We start from the raw sequence: 24,286 nt of genomic DNA, 5'->3' as shown, positions 1-24,286 counted from the left end.
CTGCTCTATACAACACTTCTGCACTGAATCATGGCAGCTTGGCCCCATTTCTACTGCAGAACACATTTCAGAGCACTCACCCCCTACACTATGTCCACCGAGAGACAGAATGTGCTTAGCTAGTATGGGCATGTGCAGGAGAGGCTGGATTTCTTTTAGGAAACTCAGTGACCTCTTGGACAAGAAATTCCTGACTCTTAGTTGGGTGCTGGTGGTTCACTCCTCTAATCCTACTCAGGAGAATGAGATTTGAAGGACTGAGGTTCAAGGCTAGGCCAGGCCAAAATGTCCACACTAGATTCCCATCTCCAAAATAAGCAGCGTAAAGCTGAACTGGAACAGTGGCTCAAGTGGTACAGTGCCAGCCAAGAAAACATGTGGCCCTGAGTTCAAACATCAGGATAAACAAACAAACAAAAAGAAAGAAACAAATTCCTGATTCCACTAAAGTGATTCATCAGTTTTCTCTGACTTCTTAATAAGGATTAATTGCTAACAAACTATATCACTTGTTATACATTTCCTACATTTGTTAAAAAATTACCCATGAACATAAAACTAATGCCTTAGAAGAGGTAATAAGAAAGAGTTTCTCAATAACGGTTTGATAATTTTCTTAGAGCTGAGAATTAATTCTATCTATATTCATGAATACTTTATCTTGAAACTTTTAAGAAATCAGTTGAAAAATACTGAATTGGAAATAATGCTGTATTTTTGTGATGGGAGAGGATCTATCTATCAATGCATCAATCATCTATCTACTTATTATCTACTTTATATATCTAATCTAGCCACCCAAGCAATCTGTCAATCAAGCAATCAATCCATTTAGCTTTGCAAGAAAATCAGGTAAAAACATCATTATACTCTGTGTGAGGGCTGGGTGTCTTAGAAAGTGAGAAAAAAAGGCGAAGGTACTAGAGAATTTAATTGTGCTGGACTGTAATTAGAAACAAAACATTCCATCTTGTCACAATGTAAATTACACATAAGACTATCCCTTTAAATTCTGTAATAGATATATGTCTTATCTTCTTTCCATGGTTTCAACGGATAATCTTAGCACTCTTATTAAGCAATATATCCCCATTAGCAGCATTAATGGGTGTGAATATTCTTAAGTACTACCATTAGTACCTACATCAGCCATAGCCATACATGAGAATAGTTATTTGTGCATTTGGATGACTAATTTTTTACACAGTGTATCATTTTTGTGACTTGAATTGTCTGTTCAAGTGAGTCTCAGAAAAGAAGAGTAACCATCTTTAAAAGATGTCATTAGTGTTCATAATAACAAAGCAGCAGTTTTAGAAAAAAAATGAAATTTGTTTAATAAGCTTTTCTCAATCCTGCTGTGAAATCTGAACATTTTCTTCCCTCTGACAATGCACATCTCAGCCCTCTCTGCTCTTTGCTCTCCCAGGAAGAGCACATCTACAGAGAAACCTGGGAATGAATACCACAGCACACAAAGAAAACCACAAACCTCCTATCCATCAATTCTGTGAATGTTATTTGCATGCAAATACAATGTTTGGGCTTCTGTGATCCTCATTTGAGAAAAAAATAAAGAGAATTCTTCTTAAACTTGACATTTAAAAATGTGTGTGTGTGTGTGTGTGTGTGTGTGTGTGTGTGTGTGCGCAAGCATGATTTAGGAGGCTTTATTAGTTCTCAAAATAAGACTCAAAAATTGTGGGTTTTTCCTTAAACTTTGTCATAGAGTTCATTTTCCCCTTCCTCAGGCAACAAACTTGCTTAGGCTCAGACAACATCATAGGGGAAATAAAAATTAGCTTCTACTCAGAGATCATAACAAGTGAGAGAAAAGAGAAACACAGGGGGGAAATTTTGCTGTGAGGACACAGGCCCTTGCCAAGAGAATTAGGAAGAGGAGGTTGAACGACTGAGGATGGAGCTCTTGCTATAATGAATTGTTATATACCTGGAAGTCCTTTTTGTTGTGCTCCTTTCCGGGAAGGTTAGTAGTAGAAAGAGAACACAGCCAGGACACACTTGGGTTACTTATGCATCTCAAATGCAGCAGCAGCTCATGCTTGTTTGCTTATCAGTCAGGTAATGCCATTTCTCCTCACCCTTCTTACACTGCACAAGCGCCAGGGTTTTTTTTTTTCCCTGTAACCCCCTGCTGAAAATATTTCATACTTTAAATGCATTCTGCCCCACTGGGCTAACATCTTACTTCATTTCTAGTGACATCTGACACATAATAAGCCACAGGATGACAAAGTGCCATCGTGTCATTTTGCTATTCAGAACATCAGCTTTGCTGTGTGGCAGACACTCGGGCTGCTGGGGGTTGCCCTAGGCGGAGGGGTAGGGGGCCTAGACGCTATGGTGATTGTTGCTCTGCATAACAGTGGGCATCATTAGAAAAATGCTATTTTTGAAATTGGCATTTTTAGTGCTTAGCAATAAGTGAAAATAATGAGAAGCTATTTTCACTTTTATGACTATCACATTGGACAGAATTCAGCTTTTGGAAGTACACAGCTGAGTGATGACATGTCATTTTTCTTCCCCTGGGATCAGAACTAACATCAAATCCTGAATATAGACAAGAACACTATTGGAGCTGTGACTGTTCCCTTGAGTCTTCTGATATCATCCCTACATACATGCATCAAACCCTTCCTATCCAGGGAGACTGCTCAGAAAAGGCCTTTTTCATCATCCACCCCTCCCCATGCTCCAGCCCCCTCTCCCCTCCTCCCAAGTCCCCCTTCTAATCACTGCATCATGCAGAATTAGAACTGCAGTCTCCTGAGAGTTGTCCCTGACTAGCTCAATCACTCTTGCAATTAACTGTGGTAAAGTGAAATGTTCTCACCTAAAATTGCAGTTGGCACAAATGGGTCTGTCATACATCGCAAGCAGGGCAATGCAGAGAAAGTAAAAAAAAGAGAAAGAACAGTAAATGATTGATGAAAGGCTCCTCAATTTCCCCCATGAAAGCCAGAGAAAGCCTTGGCTTACAACTTATCAAACACAGTAAGCCCCTAGAGCATGAGGTAGCACACGGGGCTGGCAGCGTTGAATGCCAACGGTGGCAGTGAGACGATATAACGGAGAACTCTGTTACCTGGGTAGTAGGAGTTAGGCACCGATGTGCTCAGTGTGTTAGTTTTCATTGTGAAGGATGATGGTGAAGACACAGCTGTAAATAAAAGAAAGGCTGGTCAGAGGCTGTAGAGAGGGTTTGAGATCTTACATCACCCACACTGCTTTATGAGATGGGAACTGTTCATATAAAGAAAAATTTGACATTCACTGAAGTCTACATGGCAAAGAACTTTATCCCCAGCAGACTCTAGGCAGCTATTAGTCCTTTTAGAGGACAAACATGCTTGTATCACTTAAAGACTTGTTTTACCCTCAAAGGAAAAGCAGAGCAACATGCTGGGTACTTGGCAGTTCACGCCTATAATCCTACTCAGGGGGCTGAGGTCTGAGGATCACAGTTCAAAGCCAACATGGGCAAGAAACTCTGTGAGACTCAGGTCTATTAACTACCAGAAAACTGGAAGTGTTGCTGTGGCTCAAAGTGGTGGTACAGAATTAGCCTTGAGCAAAAGAGCTCAGGGACAGCACTCGGGCCCTGAGTTCAAGCCCCACAACCACCACCACCAACAAAAAAACCCATATCAAACAAAACCAAAACAGAGCAACAACAAAGAAACACAATCATAGTCATCACTTTGACAAAATCAACAGACTTCTGTTTGGCTTCTAGCCCTTTCTTATATAACTCCCCTATCACAGTGAGTTGAAATATACAAATCAAAGAAAAGGAAGGAGTCTTGATGGCGTCTTAAGAATAGTGAGAATGTTGGGCACCAGTGGCTCAAGCCTGTAATTCTAGCTACTCAGGAGGCTGAGATTTCAGGATAGCAATGAGACTCTCATTTCCATTAAGCATCAAGAACCCAGAGGGGGATATGATAGGATGCTAGCCTTGGGTAGCAAATGGTAGAGCATTAGCCTTGGGCAAACAAACTAAGAGACAATGTCCAGCGCCTGTGTTTAAGCTCCAGTACTGGCACAAAGAAAGAAAGAAAAAGAAAAATAATCTGGTAATTCCAATGTGTTTATAAGTTTGTGAAAATCCTCTCCTTCCTCATATTTTGGAAATATACAGAACTCTCCATACTGCTATGATCTGGATTAGAGAAAATAAAGGCTGTGTGGTCTCTACTGAATGTTTCTCATATTGTTCTTCCTAAAAAAATGCTTATTATATCTTCCAAATATTCCTTTATTAACTCAGCACCATCATGCTGTCTCTTCCTCTTAAAGGGACACAATATGGTTCACAATATGGTTCAGTATTTTTAACTGATTTGCTATAGAAACACTTTTCCGAATATTTAAGGTGGTTAAGCCCTATGATCATGTTCCTGGTTTATGCTTATATGATTTATTTGATGCCAAGTTCCCATCAGGTCACCAATACACACAGTCACTACTGTATTTATAGGAAGCATTCTGAATCCTGTGGATACTGCATGTTGGAATTATTCTGATGACATGCTAACATGCTTCAGCTTGAGACCAGTACCTGTAAGACAATGCGTTGTCTCTGTTCAGGTGTGATAAAGATAACATGAGTCCACGAGAGAACCAGAACAGGGACTCAGGCTGCCTGCCATTCTACCAGATGCTTTTTCAGAAATACAGAAGGGTCACATTAATGATGCATGTGGTAGCAAGTTATCAGGACCAGAGAGCAATTGATGAAAATAAGAACTAAAATATTTTGCACTTGTAAACTCTGCTAGGTCACATGAGAATAATCCTGCTTTATTATTTGTGGGTATTTTTTATGTGGTTGGTAAAAATGTGGCAAGCCAAATACAAAAGAGTTATATTTATTTATACCTTTCTGTTAAAATATTTTAAAATGCATTTGTCTTTCAGTATACAAATTAAACCCATTCCTACTGCTCAGATGTGGTGTTCCCATTTTTATAGCATATTCAAGTAGAAAGCACTACTCCTATTTGCTTTGGTGGGGACATTACTTCCAATTGTCATAAATGTGTTCCTGCTCACTTTAAAATTTTCCTGGCTCCTTTTGCTCACTCTGTCATTTCTAAAAACAACCCACCTGACAGTTTCTAGCTCTTTCTTCCAGCCTTAAAAGTTCTTACATATATTCAAGTCATCATAGGGGTGAGGCTACTAGCCAAGGGATCTAATGGACTCCCTTCCTGAGAGTTTTCATCCCAGTAACTGCACATTGATAGAGTAGTAAGAAAAATCTTAAGCAGATAAGATGCACAAGACCTACTCACTGCAAACAGACTGGAAGGAAATGGAAAGCCTCTTATTTGGCTTTTTCTGCAGGATTTGTTGGATGTGTGCAATCAAAGAATGCCAAACTGCCAAACAGCAGATCAGCCACACAGGTTCACAGACACTGGCTTTTGTAGCAGTCCTTTGTGTGTCAATAGTTTTGCCTTTCCACAGATACACTGACTTTAAAAGCAGCAGCTGCCAAATTAAACTTTCTATCCAGAGACATATATCCTGAGGCTCAAACTTCAAATGCCTCAAAACTACTAATGTACATTCCTTTTCTAAAGGTGGATCATTTTGAGTAAATTTATTTATGAGGTGAACCGCCATGAGACAGAAAGTTTGGAACCTTAGTGGGTTATGCCAGAAAGCAGACCTCTTCCTCCCTTGTCTTTTTTTTTTTTTTTTTTTTTGCCAGTCCTGGGCCTTGGACTCAGGGCCTGAGCACTGTCCCTGGCTTCTTCCCGCTCAAGGCTAGCACTCTGCCACTTGAGCCACAGCGCCGCTTCTGGCCGTTTTCTGTATATGTGGTGCTGGGGAATCGAACCTAGGGCCTCGTGTATCCGAGGCAGACACTCTTGCCGCTAGGCTATATCCCCAGCCCCCCTCCCTTGTCTTTCCCTTTCCCTTTCCCTGTTTACTTTTCTCCTTCTCCTCCTTCTCTACCTGCTGACTTTCTCATCTTCCTATCCTGCATAAATGTCTAACTTTGTTCTTCCCCTCGGCAAAAATGCTAATCCTGTCCTCAGCCAAAAGGACTTTTGAGTCTGAGCCTATAACAAATGCAGAAAGTACTTTATTTGGGCAGTTACATACACTATATGAGGATTTTCAAGTGAAAAATAGAACATCTGCTATGAAAAGAGGAGAGAGAATCCCATGGAAAGCCGGGAAGTAGCTTGTGAGAAGCTGAGACACCACAGTGTCCATACCAACAGTGACATGGCGTAGATGGGCGGAGCCCAGCGGCCCAGGATGAAAACCAAGATTGCAGTCTTCCCAGGGCATATGAACAGCACCTGAGGCTTGCTAGTCCCCTGGGTGGAGTGTGTGTGAACACATCGGTGTGGTAGGAAGTGGCAGACTATAACTGCACTATAAACAGACAAAACAAAGACCGGCCTTCTCTGAAGCCAAGCAGAGTGCAGAAGAAAAGCCAGCTCCAAGCAGGCACCAAGTACTGGCCATGACATGACCAGAGAAACGGCGAGGGAGCAGCACTGTGCACAGGCCCACACCAGCATGTGGTTCTCAGTCAGCCCCCAGACCCGGCCTGTAAAGTCCTTGCAGTCTTGACACACCCAGTTCATCTATGGTTATTTGGCCCTCCATGTGTACACTTGGGCTCCACCCCCTGCTGAGTAATGTCTTGATTGTGCGGCTGGGGTCAGTGTTAGTTTGTAGGCACAAATTTAACACACAGGGAACTCTCGTGTGCCGTGAACTACAATACCAGACACAGCCTCTCAGAAGCTCCCCAGGAACAAAACGATGGTTCTTTTGTATGTCACATAATCAACCTAATTGTTAGTTTCCTAAAATAAAGCCTTGTACCTGGATCACACACAGTGGCACATAGCTGAGCTCAGGTGTGGTTTACGACTTGTGAAGTTGGAATACACTTTAATTTATTAATTGTCACTAAGACCCCTATAATAAGGGCAGAACATGTCAGCTAAACAAATAAACAATTACCTTGTTACTGTCACAGAGTGAACTGTTTGTGTGTACTTCCACACCTGGCTTGCTCACGTGTGTCATCTGAGTAAGGAAAGCAGTGATGTGAAGCAAGTGTCCTCCTCCTCAGCCTATCTGTCTGGCACTGTGCTCCCAGCATTCACTGGCACCTCACCGGGGTTTCCTGTGCCCTCTGGCCTGATCCTAGCACCTTCAGAACAGAAACTCTGCTAAGCAACCCCTGTGTATCAGCGTTTCAGGATCATGTAAGGAGACCATCAGAAGCAAAATGGCCTAACAACACCTTAGGAATGTTTAGTTGGTGTTTTTCATCTCCCCATACAACCTGGGATCTCAGAGAACCAGAGCTGGATGAAAAGCCATGCACAGTGTGTACGTACATCTCCCATTGAGATTGTGTGTGTCCATGAAGGAGAAGGCCTCGTCGCAGTTGGTGCCCTGTTCCGCATAGCTCTTGTCCATGGAGTTCACCATCACCGTCATTTCCTGCCGTGTGCTGCTCATTGTTTCCTTCCGCTTCTTGGCCAGTTTCCTTAGGATAAAGAATTCAATGATATAGATGTGCACAGGAATGGAAAAGGAAGCAATGGCCTGCGTACTGGTCACTATTCACAAATAACAACTGAATTAATCACTACTGCATTTATTTGCGTACCTTCTATATGTCGGAGACTCTGCCAGGCTATGTACAAGAGATGAAAAACACTCACTGCCTCCTCCAAAAGTCTACAGCCCCAAATGGTGTCTTTCCCTACATAAAGTTCAATTAAAATAATAATATTTTATACAACCATCTGTTTATTGATAGGCTTTTAGAATTACTATTAATGGATTATTGTCTATATTGTCACCAGAGTAGCAAAGAGAAGATTCTAGTAAATGTTGGCCAGGCAAAATGAAAACAGAAATGTTTGACTTATGACTGGGGTTGGACATGCACTGAATACAACCAAGCTGCATGCCCAGTTAGAATGCTTCCTCTCTGGGAACTACTTAGAATGTCCTCCTTCCATAAAGGAGATACAAAAAAGAATAAGAACAGCAAGTCCAGCCTCTTCATACTGCTCAGTAACGTTAGAAACTTGCAATCCAACACTATGCTACTTATACAACAGCCCTAATAACCTGAGGAGAATTAACATACTAAGCAGGTAAAACACACAAAATACACAGGAGTTAATTTTATGCATCCAAGAGAAGAATAGGGTTTGAGAAGCTTAAGGAAAAAGGATACAGTGGGAAGATTTAAGTCCATGGCACTATCATACCGTAAATACTACAGCCAATAATATTTGAGATTTGCCCAAGCACCTAGTAGCCATTTCCAAAGAAATAATGGCAGCGATTTCTAGTAAATCATCTTGACACTGATTGACACTGAATGAGTCATAATCAAAATCACACTGAAATCAGGTGATCACTAATCCAATGAAAGGCACCGTGTATCATAAGGCCATATGGATAATCTTTATGATCATTTCCAATGGATACATAATCCAAATGCTTTCTTGCCTCTAGTTATACTCGTCTTTTAATTTCATACTTTGAAGGCACAAGAGTTTCATCAACATATTGCCCTTTTAGTTGCAAAACATTGGTAGAAAAAAGAAATACATTTTTAAACTGATGAATAAAAATCACCTACAATGTCTCTAGGAGTGCAGTTATGAAGATCGGGAAAAATGAGCTGCTCTGTGATCCCTGTGGGCACAGGCAAGCCTCTCTTCCCATGGTTCCCCTGTTCTTCAGTCAGCTAAGTCAGCTAAGTGGTGAGTCGGCCAGGATCTGGGGCTGGATATTCTCAGCAGGTGTTCTGGGCAAAGGCTCCAGAGCAAGCCCCAGTTCCACAGCTGTGCTCCCAACAATACATTTCCTCTCCACTTCTAACTGCCTGCTCCCAGAAAAACAGTCTCAGGCCAGGTCTCCCCAGGATCCCTGAAGTGGAGGACTGAGATAATTACCTCCATAATTCAGGCAAAATGCTCACTTTCTGCTTGAGTTTGATTTGCTTTGGACTGATGGATGTAGGTAATTGCTTCAATATTCTTTTTCTTCTTGTTATTTTGTCTATGCAGCCAAGGTCAACTTTACCAGACATTCCTCTGCCTTTTCTTCCTTAATTTCTCTAGGTCCGAAGGTGAGGAAGCAACAGATAACTTTGCCACAGATTCTTGCATTAGGGTTGGCAGGGCAGGAAGGGGTATTGCAAATGAGGGGTATATAAGCCCAATAAAAGCTAGGCTTGTACTGGAAAAATATTTCTCCATTTTAATCTTCAATATGCAAATTTCAGTGATGTCATCCTAAACACTTCATTACTGATCTTTAATCATAAAGGAACCCTGGTAAGTACTCATGGGGGGTGTCCTCAACTTAAACAGAGGTCAAGTCAGACCTGCTGCTTTGAGCTCACATCCCAGACTCCATGTCCATGAATCTTCTTCAAAACTCAGCTCCATAGCCAGGATATAGAATCAACTTAGATGCCCCCTCAGTGGATGAATATATCAATAAAATGTGGTCTATATACCACAGTCTGTGCTTCCATGAGAAAGAATGACATTGCCTCATTTGTAAGGAAATGGAAAGACTCGGAAAAAATTAGGCTAAGTGAACTAAGACAGACTGAAAGAAACACACGCTGCATGGTTTCCTTCATTTGTAATCAATATACTGTGCCTATAAATCTACAACTAAACCCAATGGATAGTAAAAGGCAAATAATTACACCTGGACATGATTAATTAAACAGCAGTAATAAACATTCACACAGTGAGAACAAAGGAGGATATTCTTAGGAGAGGACCTCACACATTCAATGACTATGTGCACGAGATCATATAAAATGATGTTAATCAAAATGAACTTCAAGAAATGGAAGAGGTTTTTTTTAATATCCTGTTTGCAATTATTTTTTCTTTGGTTTGTTTCTTTTTGTTGCTGTTTATGATTTCTGTACCCTTTGTCTTGTATATAAGTGTCTGATGTGGGGAGGGGAAGGGGAGAGACAGAAACTGTGGGACAAAAGGTGAACCAATGCAGCAGTGAAACCCATAGACCCTGTGTTGGAAATGGACTATAAACTTGGTTGGGAGGGTACTGGGAAGGGAAAGACTGGGCGAGAATGAGGGAGAGGGTGACATTGTTGAAAAAGAAATGTACTCAATTCCCTGACTCATGTAAACTGTTACCCTTTGCACAGCACCTTTACAATAAAATAAAATAAAAAATTCAGCTCACAATGTCTTCAGCAATTATTCCTGCATTAACTCCACCCTTCAACCACACTTTCCTCCCCAACACAAATGCCTTCTAGCCATGACATGTGAGGGATGGACAATAAGGGTGGGAGAAACTGGAGAAATTGAGGCAAACAGCAAGTGAGCTCCAGGTAGACACCCCAAGCAAGATCTCACCCATGCCAAGTTTCAGGAGAAATCAGGAATCTAGATTTTATGTCAAGTTAATTTTTAAGTATTGCTGAATAGCTGAAATTTAAAAACCAAACACTGTAGGGCTCACATAAAACATATTAGCTGGTACATCTGCTTTCCATGAATAAGAGATAAGAAACTTAATTGTACTGGAGTGGAGACTAACCCATTGCACACGATACTGCATGCCAGTACTCTGATCATGATAGCCTGTTTAATCTGAGCAATGGTGTAAGAGTTATTCTCCCTTCTCATTTTCTAAATGAGGAAACTAAGTTTCAGAGACATTAAAAAAAAGGGAATTGAGATAAGACTTCGACCTTTACCATTCCAAACATGGTACAAAAAGTAATTTCTTCTGTAAAGTAGTCCATCTAGTTCTTTACCATTAGATTATTACCAAATTCGATTACTTCAAAACTGAGTATCATGTGTTTAGAAGAAGTCAGATTGAATTACTAGAGTCTGGCCAAGGAATTACACAATTCTGGTAGCATCTAAGATGATTAGTAATTGAATTAATCATCATCACATGAAAGCATTAGTAAAATGAGATGATTAACAAGACTCCTGCATTCAAAGTAGTATGCACCATTAGGAAGCATGAGTCATTGTATTGGAGTCTCATTTGTTCTTATTTTATTTTATTATAAAGGTGATGTACAGAGGGGTTATAGTTATATACATAACATACATTTCCTGTCAGTCTTACCCCTCCCTTGTTCTGATCTTAGCTAGGCTTACTTACACTCAAGAAAAACTACTCTATTGGAGCCTAACTTGCTGAGTTTCACCAGTACCAAACTGATGGAGGAGAAGGTTAGTACTCAACCCCAGCTTACTCAGTCTTCTAGGCATGCCTAAGGTTGGGGTAGTAAGCATTTCAGAAACACTGGAGAAAGTCAGAGGTGAGCCGTGCAGGACCTGATCACAGTGCTTTGGAGCCTCTTATGTTCCTTGACACCCAATTCTATTAATGCAACACATCATGTCCAGCGAGCAAGAAAGAAGACAGAAAAAGCAGCAGAACCAGAGATACTAGAATGAAGAGACTGAGATTAAAAACAGCCATGATTAATGAGGAAAGGCCTGGAAAGGAAAGCCTGCGCAAGAACAGATGGGCAACACAAGCAGAGGTAGAAATTCTAAGATACATTAGAGATAAACAACACAGCAACTGAGAAGAAGAGTGCTTTCGATGGGCTTCCTGCTGAGGAAGGACTCCCTGAGCTTGAAGATATGACAAGATAGCTTTCCAAAGCTGAAAAGCAAAGGGAAAATAACTGAAAAACAAAACAAGAACAGAGTATAAAAACAAACAGCAACAAAAACGTCAAGTGCAAGACAACTCCAAAGATGTAACAGAGATATAGTGGAAATGCCAGAAGCATACAGAAAGGATTGTATATGTTTAAGGCAATAATAACTACTTCCTCAAATTATGATCAGTTATTAAAGCACACATCCATGAAAGTGCAGTTAAGTGCCAAATAAGATAGTACAATGGAATGCCAACAAGATCTATGCCTAGGAATCTTACATCCAAACTGCAGAAAACAAAAAACAAAGGGGGGAAAAAAACTATAAGTCCAAAATACCTCACTTACAAAAAGCAAAAAAAAAAAAAAAGTACTACACTGAACCTCTCAAAAACCCTCAATCAGGAAGCAACAGGGTCATATTGAAGAGGAGAGCCACTGACACAAAATGCTGCCTTCTATGAAATCGCCCTTTAAAAGCAAAAGGAGAAAAGAAAGACATTTGTCAACAAACAAGAATCAGGGAACTTGTTGGTAGTAGATTTCACTTCTAAGAGATAAAAGTACTCTTTTTTTCCTGTCTTTGTTTTCTTTTTGTTCTGGTCGTTCATTTATACGTCTTTGGGAATGGAAGGAAGGCACAGATATGGAGGGACAAAGGGTGACCAAATGCAACAACAGTACTCACTGGACACTGTTGAGAAGGAACTATACAACTCGTGGTGGGGGGAGGGGGGATAAGACAGGAAAACTGGGAAAGAGTGCGGGAAGGGGTGATATTGTCCAAAATAAAATGTACCCTTTACCTGACACTTAGGTAACTGAAACCTCTCTCTACATCACCTTTATAGTAACAATAAAAAATGTAAAAAAAGAAATACAAGTTCTTCTATGATTTGGCTCCCTGCTCTCATCTGCTGCAGCTTGCTCAAATCAGCTCACCAGAGCTCACCAGAGCTCACCAATTCTGCACTTTGGACCACCTTTACCCCGGTTCTCTATCCTCTGAAAACAATGAATGGATTTTAATAAAGTCAATCACCTGTCATGCCTAGAAGGGGATTGGTCACAATGCTCTGAGCCCCAACAGTCATAAAGTGACCTCTACAAGGAGGATGAGAACCACGGGTTCATGAACGCAAGGACTAAATGGGTACCTTGTAGGCAGAATAAGCTTCAAGTGTGACTGTACCCTCGCCAGTGAAACAAACTGTATTGTCTATGTCTGGAGCCAGAAATATGGCATCTTCAGAATGCAATCTTGGTGATACCAACGATGAATTATACAGCCTCTTTTATGATGTGTTCCACCCTCCAGATAACGAATATGCTGAGGGAAGTTGAGCAAAGCTTATGTCTCTTTCCTTCCAGTCTGAAAATGACTAGTGGGTGAGCAAGCATATTAAGGGACAGGTTCACTTCCAGTTCTCTGGTGGGATTGGCATCCCAACAATGTTTAGCTGGCAGCAGGACCATGTACTTCACATGCAGTGTTTCCTGTCCACAGAAAGCAGTCGATGAGAAGCCAGCCAGTGTGCCTGCAGCAGCAAGATGCTTTAGCTCTGTTGATGGCAGGGGCGCAGGGAGCAGGTTCTACCTTCTCCATTGAAAGCAGCTGCCTTGGCCTCCCTGATCTGCCATGCCAGAGTGCTGTCCACTGCTAAGGTCTCAACTCTGAAAACGGAGCTCCTGTAACTCCGGAGTGCACCACCTGTCTCGGGGAGTAGTGTTGTAACTGCTGTCCTGGGCTGCCGTCCAATGCTTCTAACTATCACAACTGTGGCTGTTTGACTTCCATCTCCAAGTGAGATATTCCAAGAACATTCAGAGCAGCGCATCTGTCATCAAATGCTTTCACAACATGCTCAAGAACTCCACAGCCAAGGACCACATTTATCTTCGGGAAGTCAGTTCCAGAATAGCATTCCCAAAGTATCTCTTTGTGAGGTGAGCAAGCAAGCTCAGCAAAAACCCCTGCATGTCTGTCTGAAATGAAGCCATGGCAATGAAAGACGAAGATCTTAGTGTCTTTTATTCAAGACCCTGGGATAATGCAGGGCGGAAGGAGCTTCTGTTACCCAGCATGACTGCGAGGAAGGCCAGACCCAGCAAAACACTGTAAACGCAGCGTGCACGCATGGATTATTCTCTTCCAGTATCACTGATGACCGTTAGGGTATTTTTAAAGAAGGAATGTTTTTGTTTGTTTTGAGTTTGCTACTTCTTTGTACTCTTGCCTCAAATTTGTCTTTAGGATATTTTGGAAAACTATCATACTAACTCTGAAGGGAAGGTGTGAAGAAAAGATGTAATTTCCCCAAAGAAAATTTTAAAAATTCTTGCATAATATATAAAAAATGTGGATCTCCATGAAGAAAGAGAACCAGAGAAATGACAAGATAAAAGAAAATAATTTTAAATTCTTATTTGATCTAGCAGATAAAAGTCTGCATAAAACAAAGAGAGCTGCTGTGTAATATTCAATGTCCACAGCTAGTGAAAAAGTGAAATGAACAACAGTAAAGGTCCAGGGATAAAAGGGAACAATAAATAATAAACTGCTACTGCAAGAACATGCAGAACCCGCGGCCCAGTATAATATATTTGCAGGCAGATTCACACTAATTGCAAATGCATATTGCAAACTCTAGGACAACTAATGCAAAAAGTAAAATAGTAAAGGTGAGAAAGAGGAAATAATGGAATAATATGAAACAATCGATTACAACTACAAAGGGCAGGAAAAGAATTATAAACAACTATTGGATGGAGGAAAATATAGGACAACCAATGGCCAAAAATAGTATAATTTGAAATGTCAATGAGCTATACAGATCAATTAAGAAATTGTCAAAATGGGATTAAAAGCAAGGCCTAGCTATTTATTATCTGTAAGAAATGCACCATAAATGTAAAGATACATATAGATTAAAGGCAAAGGGATGAAGAGAGATGTACCATTGAAACAGTAGTAGATAGAATGTGCTGCATTAAATTCACCAGAAAACTTTACAGAAGCGATGGATAAAGAGAAGGCATTGTATCAAGACAAAAGGGGCCTTTCTTCAAGAAGACTTAAACACCCATAATGTGCACATACCTGCAACAAAGCATCAATATATACAAGAAAAGTGATAGAACTGCAAGGAGAAATAGACGAATCCACTATAATAATGGGAGACTTAACATCCCTCTGTCAGCTAGGGACAAATCTGGCAGGCAGAAAATCAGTAAGGACATAGTTGAACTCAACAGCATCATCAATCAACTGCATTTAACTGACACCTTCAGAATATTTCACACAACAACAGCAAGAATCACATTATTCTCAAGCTCACAGGAACATTCACAAGGACAGAATAAATTTTGGGCCATAAAGCATACCCTAAAAATTTTTAAATAATGGAAATTATACAGTGTATGTCCTCAGATGAAAATAGAATTAAACTAGAATTCAGTAACAGAAAGGTAGCTGAAAATCCAAGAACACTTGAAGAAATGCACACCCTTAAAATGAAAAACAGGGCAAAGAACTCTCAAAAGAAATTAAAACAAAATTTAACTAAATGAATGTGAAAACACAACACCCAATTTTGGAGGCCCCATCAAAAGCACTTGACTTTAAAGCATTATGCTCAAATATTAGAAGCAACAAAAACATCTAAATAATCTAAGCACTGAACAAAGAAAACTTGAAAAATAAAAGCAAATTAAAACTACAGGAAGCAGCTGGGTACTGAGGGTTCACATATGTAATCCCAGCGACTCAGGAGGCTGAGATCTGAGGATTCCTGGCTACCCAGGAAGCTGAGATCCAAGGGTTATAGTTTGAAGTCAGCCAGGGCAGGAAAGTCTGTAAGACTTTCATGCAAATTTCCAAAATCTCAAATAAATTACCAAAAAAGACAGAAGTAGAACTGTGGTTCAAGTGGTAGAGCACTAGCCTTGATAAAAAGAATCTCAGGGACATGAGCACCTAGGCCCTGAGTTCAAGCCCCAGGACTGGCAAAAAAAAAAAAAAAAGGCACAAAATAAAACAAAACAAGAACACCAAAAAACTAAAGGAAGCAGAAGAAAAGAAGCAGTAAGGTTCAGAAGCCTTCATTTTGCAATAATCTTTTACTTAAATTCTACAGGGATGATAAAATTTACAGCAATGGAAATCACATGGCAATAAGAGCATGAAAGGAGAAATGACTTTCTGGTCTTGGCTTTTATAATTAAGTGTATGTTTAGATTTAATTGAGAGCTGGGGTAGAGATTGGAACCAAGAAGTATTTAATTTTCTCACAGTAGGGATTGAATAGTTATTGGTTGAGTCCAACAATGCGTACTATACCAAATTGCCAAGATCCAGCTGAATAAGCCTAAATGAATAAGCGGATATCACCTTAAAGACAGATTTGTACAAATTACCACATAATGGTTTTTAAACTCAAAGGTTTTAGAAGAACCAATGTGGTCTGACAACCAATTCTTTTAACTGGAACTAGTTAGTACAATAGCAGCTGATAGAAACACAATATGAAAGTAATAGTTATGAAAAGTTGGAGGACTTCAGACAAATAGGGCAATTTATATTCACAAACTTGTGACTCTTAACAACAATTCAGTAAGGGCATGGCTGTTATCAGCTCTACTCTGGAGAGAAGGAAACTGAGTCAGTTGTGCTCAGTTGTCCAAGGCTCCGAAGCTAAAGAACTTTAGACAACTGGCAGTGTATTTAGAGGTAGAGATAAAATCACCTCTGAAGTAGGTGCTGGCAGCTCTTGACTGCAATCCTAGCTACGCAGGAGACTGAGAGCTGAGGTAGAGTATTGTGAAACATGCCTAGGCAGAAAAATCTGTGAGACGCCAATATAATCATCTCCAAAATAACCAGTGTAAAGCTGGGCTGGAGACATGGCTCAAGTGGTAGAACACCACCTGAACAGGGAACCATACAAATAGGTACAAGTTTCTAAGTTCAAATCCTCATCCTGGTCAAAATAAATTGTCCCTAAAACAATTGAGTATATCAGTAATCACACTTTACTAGTTGCTTAAATCTGCACAGAGATAAAAGCTAGTTTACTTTGCCAAGTAGGCACTGTTGACTGGTAGAAGGGTTCTTCTGCTATCATTTACAGTATTATTATATTATATATTGTATATGTTTTATTATATATTATATTATTATATGTAAGAAGTCCACTCAATTGGACCCCAAAGCATGCAAGGTACTTGCTACCTACCCAGCTGATTTCTGTTTCTCACTGACTAATGAGACAAGTATTTATCCCAAAGATTAGCTTTATATTCAACCCAGTTAGGATTTATGGCATTAATTTTTAAAATCTTTGGGTCTTCTGCTTTAGAGTGTATAGCTTGACCACACAATGAGATACAGTGATGATCTTAGAAATTATTCAGCCATAAAACAAGAATGAAATCCCAGTATTTTTGGCAATGCACTGCATAGGGAACTGGGGGACACTAATTATGTTATGTATGGCAGACACAGAAGACAAATACTTTGTGTTCTCTTATGCATGTGTAAACTGTAAAAGCTGATCTTAGACACAGAGTAGAATAGTGGTTTCCAGAGGTTGGGGCGGGAAGAAGGGAGAGAAAAATGTTGAGAGGCTGAGTACACAGGCTGTAGCTAGATGGGAGAACTACCTTCTTTTGTTCATAGCACCGTGGTAAAGCTGTGGCTGACAATACTTAAATGCCCACTCAGTGGAGAGGATTTTGAATGTTTCCATCACAAACCAACGGCATCAGTTGATATTATTTGGCATGACCTAAGTGGCAGAAGATGCTGTGGAACAGTCCGTGACAATGGAGGAGGGTGTCTGGAGAGGAACACATCAGGGCAAAGAAGCCAAGACACAGGCAGATCTCTGGATCGAATAGCTGCTGGCACCTCCTCAGTAGAGGTGAACACACATGCACAGGACCATATGCATTTTGTGGAGAAGAGGCTCAAGACAGGTCTGTTATATCAACTTAATGAAAATTAGTCTTCCCCAAACTCAGAAGCTGAAAATAAAATATTTTGAAGACTTTCTTTTAAAATCAGTTGAAATTACAGGCAGTACAGTCTATGATCACTTCTAAATCATGACATAAACACCTTATGTCATCTGAGATGACAGTCACTATTATCACAAATTACAACAAAAAAAGAAGATCAAGCTTATTATGTCATTTTTTGCAATAAAAATCATAGAATCCTAAGTTAAATTGACTTGCTAGAATAAAGATAGGTGCAATAACCTCTGACTGAATATAGGGAACTTAAAATTTTAAGAAGAGAGTGAGTGTAGGAGTACCTACATTTTCCTAACAGTATGCTTTCGTTCTTGTTTGAGACAAGGTCTTGCTCTGTAGCCCAAGCTAGCCTGAGTCGCCTGAACCCCCTGCCTCACCCTCTCAAGTGCTGATCTACCATGCCTCACAAACAATAGACTTCTGGTTGATTAAAAAACAAATCATATCCTAATCCTTGAAATTTAAAGGTATCTGATCAGTTAGCATTAATGGTCTAGGAGCCATCAAAGCTACTTCAGTCAGTATTAAAGGCATTTGATTATGCTTGCAGGTATACTTTCCATGGAGCTGCAGAGGACTGGTCTTTGTTCTTTGGTTACTGTTCATCCCTCATCCTGAAACAGTACCTGACAAATGGTGGTAGTCATCATGTATTTGTTGCTACTATTTAGATCATCAGATTGGTAAGAGCCTTACATAAAAATCTGATAAGCATAACTGTGAGAGGGAGAGGCCCAGCAGACAGGCAGACAGACGCCTACAGTGAGTGGCTCTATGGGCTCTGGCTCAGTGCTTGGTGAGGATGCAGCATCTCCGGCTCAGTCCTTCCAGCTGACGAGGAATCCAAAGGATGCTGCCAGTTGAACAAATGCAGTCACTTCATGGATGTAGCCATTTTATCTCTGAATGGTTTGAATGGGTTCTCCCCAAAAGTTCATGTTTTGAAAGGTGAATTCTCAAATTCCTATGCTGATGGTACTTAGAGGTGGAGCCTTTAGGAAATTCAGATTAAGTTTCAATGAGACTGTGAACTTGGGGCCCGTGATGGCCTTAGTGGCTTTATTAGAGGAAGAGAGACCTGGTGAGCCGATGCTGTCTCCCATTGTGATCTCTTCACCATGTTATGATGCAGGAGGGGCCTCATTGCGTGCTGAAAGCTTAATACTGGACTTATGTGAAAAATAAATTTATTTTATTATGAATTGTGTACTTGGTAGTATTCTACTATAGCAGCAGAAAATGGACTAAGGACAGTGATGGAGGTTCAGCACGAGTGGCTCATGCCTACAATCCCAGCAACTCCAGAGGCTGAGACCCAGAGATTATAGTCTGAAGATAGACCTGGCAGGAAAGTCCTTGAGACTCTTATTTCCAATTAACCAGCCAAATGCTGGAAGCAGAATTGTAGCTCAACTGGTAGACTATCAGTCTTGAGTAAAAATGCTAAGGGACAGCGCCCTGGTTCTGAGTTCAAGCCCCAGTAACAGGCATAAAACTCAGGCAGTCATGGAGGGTAAGTGCACACGTGTGTACACACACACACACACACACACACACACACACACACAACCAGTTCTGTAACTTGAATCAAACATTATTCATATAGCAACCTTAAAGAAAAAAGTCTTTGGTTCAATCCTGAAACACTTTCTGATGACTCCCTCATTCCCTGTCTGTGGGGGAAAACAACCTAGCTTCCCTGCGTCTCTCAGTTACCTTTCCTGTCAAGAAAAACTTCCTGTAACTGGCTCTACATCTGGAGGGTGGAAGCTCCCATTTTACAACACCTCGCTGCTTCTGAGCATGTGCCACTGCAAGACTCATAGCGAGGCACACAATCTGCCCTGCACCATCCACCTGCACACAGACCCCTCCTAACACAAACACTTTCCATCTGGGACCAGCTCCTCACTGTACAGGCACCTCAACGTAATTTCCCAAACCAGCAGAAGATTCTTAAACACTGGAATAAAAAGTCAGACATAAAAATAATAGATACAGTATCTGACATCCTTAGTAATACTTGGTTTAGTTTTATTTCTCACATCAGGGCAATATGACTCCAAAGGGACTGGAACTCACGATTGGCACAAGAAATATGAAGTTGGTACAACCCACAGTAGAGCAAAAATGGGAAAAGAGAAGCATTAGTGATAGCAGGTCTCGGCTCACAGTCTACTTATGGTGCTTAATTTCATGTGTGCACATTACCTCAAAATAGAATGGTTTCAAAAATGTCACTCTGCAGCAAGACCAAATTGGCATACTGTTGATCCTCTACCAGACTATAAATACAAATGAGAAAGGGAGAATTTCAGTGTATGTCACACTGGAATTGAGAACTGAGCCTCTACGTTCCCCTTGGTGTTATTTGTGACGCTCCCTAAAATACCTTCCAATGTCTCTGCCCAATAAAAACAGGGCAGCCACTGGTGTCAGCACATGGGGAAAAACAAAGGGCCTCAGTAAAACTGCACATTCTGGATTTCAACTTAAGCACTCCTATTATTATAAAATCTGAATGATCCCCTGGATGTACAGAACCGAGTATCCAAGAATCTCATTACATAAAAATTGAAAACTTAAAAACAAAATTCCCAATTAAAAACACAGTTGCTGGCTAATTTATACAGAAATAAATCCAGCCTGCTTCTTAAGAGGCTCCAGTAACTCCCAAGAAACATACTTCCTAACAGATGTGGGGACTTTAACCCACAAAGGGTACCCTCAATCATCAGGAAGAAAGATCTCTTGAAGATGGCCTAATCTTGGAAATCTATATAATATGTTATGTTGTGACATGGAATTATAGATGGGATTGAGGCTGATAATGAGGTAAACCTAAAATACAGAGTTTATCCCAAAGTACCCTGGTGGGCCTATATAATAATATGATTTGTGGTGGGGCGGGTGGGGGGGGGAGACACGCTACTTCTTGAACTACACTTTTGTTCTGATTTCAACACAGGGTTTTCTGCTATTTTTGCATGTGTGGGCCTCAAACTCTGGATCTGATCCTCCTGTTTTTGCCTCCTAAGTAGCTGGGATTAGAAGCATGAACCACTACACTTGTTTTTTTGCTTGTTAATAAAAGCATGAAAGGCAAATTATTTGGTCTTTCAATCTGGCTATTTCTTAGTTCTGTCCGTATGTGTAGGATGGTAGAATGGGATAAGGATAATGGAGAAAAAAGGGGTTACTTCTTCAAAAATTAAAATAAACCTTTGAGTATCAATGAAGTAGTAGTAAATTAGCAGAATTGATTAATCTGATTTACCACACTTTCATCTACTTGTGCTGTCATTTACAAAAATGTTTGCCAATGTTATCAGTGAAAAAAATGAACCTTATAACATCCTGAATGTTTTATATATACCTGGTTATGTGTGAGGTTGAACAACTTTTCAAATATTATTTATATTAGAAAATTTATGTTTCTGGGAACAACAAAATGGTGATATAAAGGGCAAAAGGAGAGTCAATGCATCAGCAATACTTACAAGATAACATGTTGTAAACTAACTGTTCAACTTGGAGGGGATGGGAGGAGGGAAGGTGGGAGAAAAATGAGGGGGGAGGTAACAAGTTTGACATGAAATATATTCACTATCATATGTATGTGATTATAATACCTCTGGACAATAAAATTTTTAAAAAACTGAAAAGAAAAAAAAGAAAATTTATGTTTTTATATTGAAGAATACATTCCTATTGTATATTTGACTATTTGTATTTATATTCATTTTTTATTAGTTTGTCTTCTTATTGATGTCTACATATTCATTATATCTGAGCCATTAGTACTTTGAAATCTAAATATTATAAATATTTCTGCTAAGGTATAACTTTACTCAAGCTACCTTTATAGTATCTTTTGTAGAAATTTACAATTTTGAAATATTCAAATTTATCCATTATGTCTATTATGGTTTAGCATTTTTTTGGTTCCCAGACAACATGAAGATCTTGTCATAGAGTTCACTGTTACTTAATGGCCTTTCCCTTCCTAGTGAACACAGTCAGGGGAGATGAATCAGAAACTGGTCAGACAAGTGTGGGTATGTGGGTCTAGAAGGAATGATGGACTTAGTTTTTAACTACCATCTCTTGCAGATGATTGTGGTTGCTACACATCATTTTCCACTGTAAGCAAGCAGAGTTTGGTATAGAAATGACTGATTCTAATTATAGGAAGACAACAGGCAAAATGAGTTGAAGAGACTGTGTGCTATCTCAGAAACTCTCAAATAGAAAAAGAACCTAAAAGCCAGGGGCTGGTGGCTTACACTTGTGATTGTAGCTACTCTGAAGGCTGAGATCTGAGGATCATGGTTTGAAGCCAGCCTAGATAGAAAAGTCTGTGTGACTCATCTCCAATTTGTCACACAACAAAAGCCAGAAGTGAGGCTGTGCCTCAAGCGGTAGAGTGCTAGCATTGATTACAAAAACCCAGAGATAGTGCGTAGGACAAGAGTTCAAGCCCCAGTACTGGTTTAAAAATAAAAGAATATGGGCTGGGAATATGGCCTAGTGGCAAGAGTGCTTGCCTCCTACACATGAAGCTCTAGGTTCGATTCCCAGCACCATATATATGGAAAACGGCCAGAAGGGGCGCTGTGGCTCAGGTGGCAGAGTGCTAGCCTTGAGTGGGAAGAAGCCAGGGACAGTGCTCAGGCCCTGAGTCCAAGGCCCAGGACTGGCCAAAAAAAAAAAAAATATATATATATATATATATATATTAAATAATAAAAGAATATAAAAAATAACTTGAAGAGGCTCTTGCTGGCCACACATGAATTTCTCTGAACATGCAAACACTAGTTACTATAAAAAATTAAAGCATATCCACAAGCATTAAAAACCCTGCATTCAGGACAAGTAAGAGAGGCTGAGATGGGGCATTGGGCATCAGCAAGAGTAGGGAGGACTAGCAGAGAGAGTGAATGAGGACGCATATGGCTGGTGTAGTCTGTATGCACATATGAAAATAGAATGACAAATCTGGTTGGAAGTGTTTTTAGAGAGAGGAGTAGGATGAGAAGGGCGACAGAGCTGGGGGAGGTTTATTAAGATACATTGTTTGCATATTTGGAAATGTCACAATGGAATCTCCTTTGTAAATCTAATATCACTAATAAAACATTATTTAATAGTTAATCAAGTAATGAACAAAAAGCCTGTGTTTATAATGGCACCATTAAAAATGTTATAAAGTCCTTGAGTACAAATTTATCATGAAATTGAAAAATAAGGGCAATGAACTTCAAGCATTTATCTTCAATTTCCTATATGAACTGCACATCAGGGCAACCAAGCGGGTTGAGTACAGAATGATACTTAATATGCAAAGAACATAGGACAAAAGATGTCAACATTTTCAGATTCGTAATAAAATGATGGATCTAGGTAATCATCATAGGCTCCTTGAAAACCCATTAAGTGCTAGGTTGATGTTAAACTTCATCACAGATGGACAAAACCGGCGAAACCATTACCCACGGTTCAATCTCCGTGCATACACTTGCTGACACAGGGTGATAGGAAGAAGAGAACACTACCTACGAGCTGGGTGAGGAGGATGCACGCTTGTCATCCTGAGCTATGTGGGAGGCTGACACTGGGAGGATCACAGCGCCGGGGCTGCGGGAGCAGGAGAGTCCGTGGGAGCCCATCTCCACTGTGAGAACCTGGATGGTGTGGTGCACTGCAACAATGAAGACTAAAGTAGGCCAACTGTAGCTCAGGCAGGTGCCTGGATGAGAAGTAAAACCCTATCCTAAAATTAATCAGCTCCCAAACAGGGCTGGAGGCCTGGCTAAAGAGAAAGAACACATGTCTAGCAAGTAATGAGGCCCTGAGTTCAAACCCCAATGCCACCAAAAAACCATTCCCCATGAATGATGCTACCACATCAAAACAAGACTCTGATTGCACCTTTAATCTCAGCCCTGGTTGATGGGAAGCATAAGAAATGACTCACACAAGAAAGCATCCGTGGTTGTACATGCACTATCTCTGTATCTTATCTGAGTACATTGGAAACGTGTATGCTGGTATTAGAACTAGGAAACTGAAAGGGAATACCAAAATCGAGAGACACAGGGTAAAAAAGACAAACAATTACCAAAGCAATACTTGCAAAACTGTTCAGTGTAAATCTACTGAACAACTCATTGGGAAAGGGAAAGGGGGAGAGGGGGAATGAGGGAGGAGGTAACAAATAGTACAAGAAATGTATCCAATGCCTAACGTGTGAAACTGTAATCGCTCTGTATACCAGTTTGACAATAAAAATTTTAAAAAAAGAATAGAAGAGGCAAGATAAAGACCTAAATTCTAGCACACACAAAAAAAGCATCAGCCAAGTCAGATCATGCAGAATTCTCTAGGTAGAACAGTTCATTCACAAATAAGTAGGCTAGGAATGGGCTATATTCTTCCTGTTACAGACAAGGAATCAGAGACAAGGTTGAAGGATTTGGGTCACAAATACTTCAGGAATGGGATCTAAATGAAAATCCAGGTCTCTTTATT

At 40.2% G+C, this 24,286-nt stretch overlaps 1 protein-coding gene across 8 annotated transcripts in view; it reads right to left on the bottom strand.

The window, feature by feature from the left end:
- Nucleotides 1-24,286, bottom strand: part of Ptprm (protein tyrosine phosphatase receptor type M) — a 767,348-nt gene that overhangs the window by 153,172 nt on the left and 589,890 nt on the right. For 6 of the 8 annotated variants that reach the window (XM_048363182.1, XM_048363174.1, XM_048363176.1 and 3 more), the window contains 3 exons: nucleotides 7,404-7,555; nucleotides 3,110-3,184; nucleotides 2,858-2,884 (listed from right to left, as the gene is read on the bottom strand). In XM_048363182.1, coding sequence (XP_048219139.1) covers nucleotides 2,858-2,884; nucleotides 3,110-3,184; nucleotides 7,404-7,555 — 254 coding nt within the window. The remainder of the gene's footprint in view (nucleotides 1-2,857; nucleotides 2,885-3,109; nucleotides 3,185-7,403; nucleotides 7,556-24,286) is intronic. The other 2 variants (XM_048363175.1, XM_048363178.1) reach the window with 1 other exon arrangement.

This window comes from Perognathus longimembris, chromosome 15, assembly GCF_023159225.1.
Source record: "Perognathus longimembris pacificus isolate PPM17 chromosome 15, ASM2315922v1, whole genome shotgun sequence".
NCBI classification, from domain to species: Eukaryota; Metazoa; Chordata; class Mammalia; order Rodentia; family Heteromyidae; genus Perognathus; species Perognathus longimembris.
Note: the sequence above shows the minus strand (reverse complement) of the source record. Positions and strands in the feature narration are given on the sequence as shown.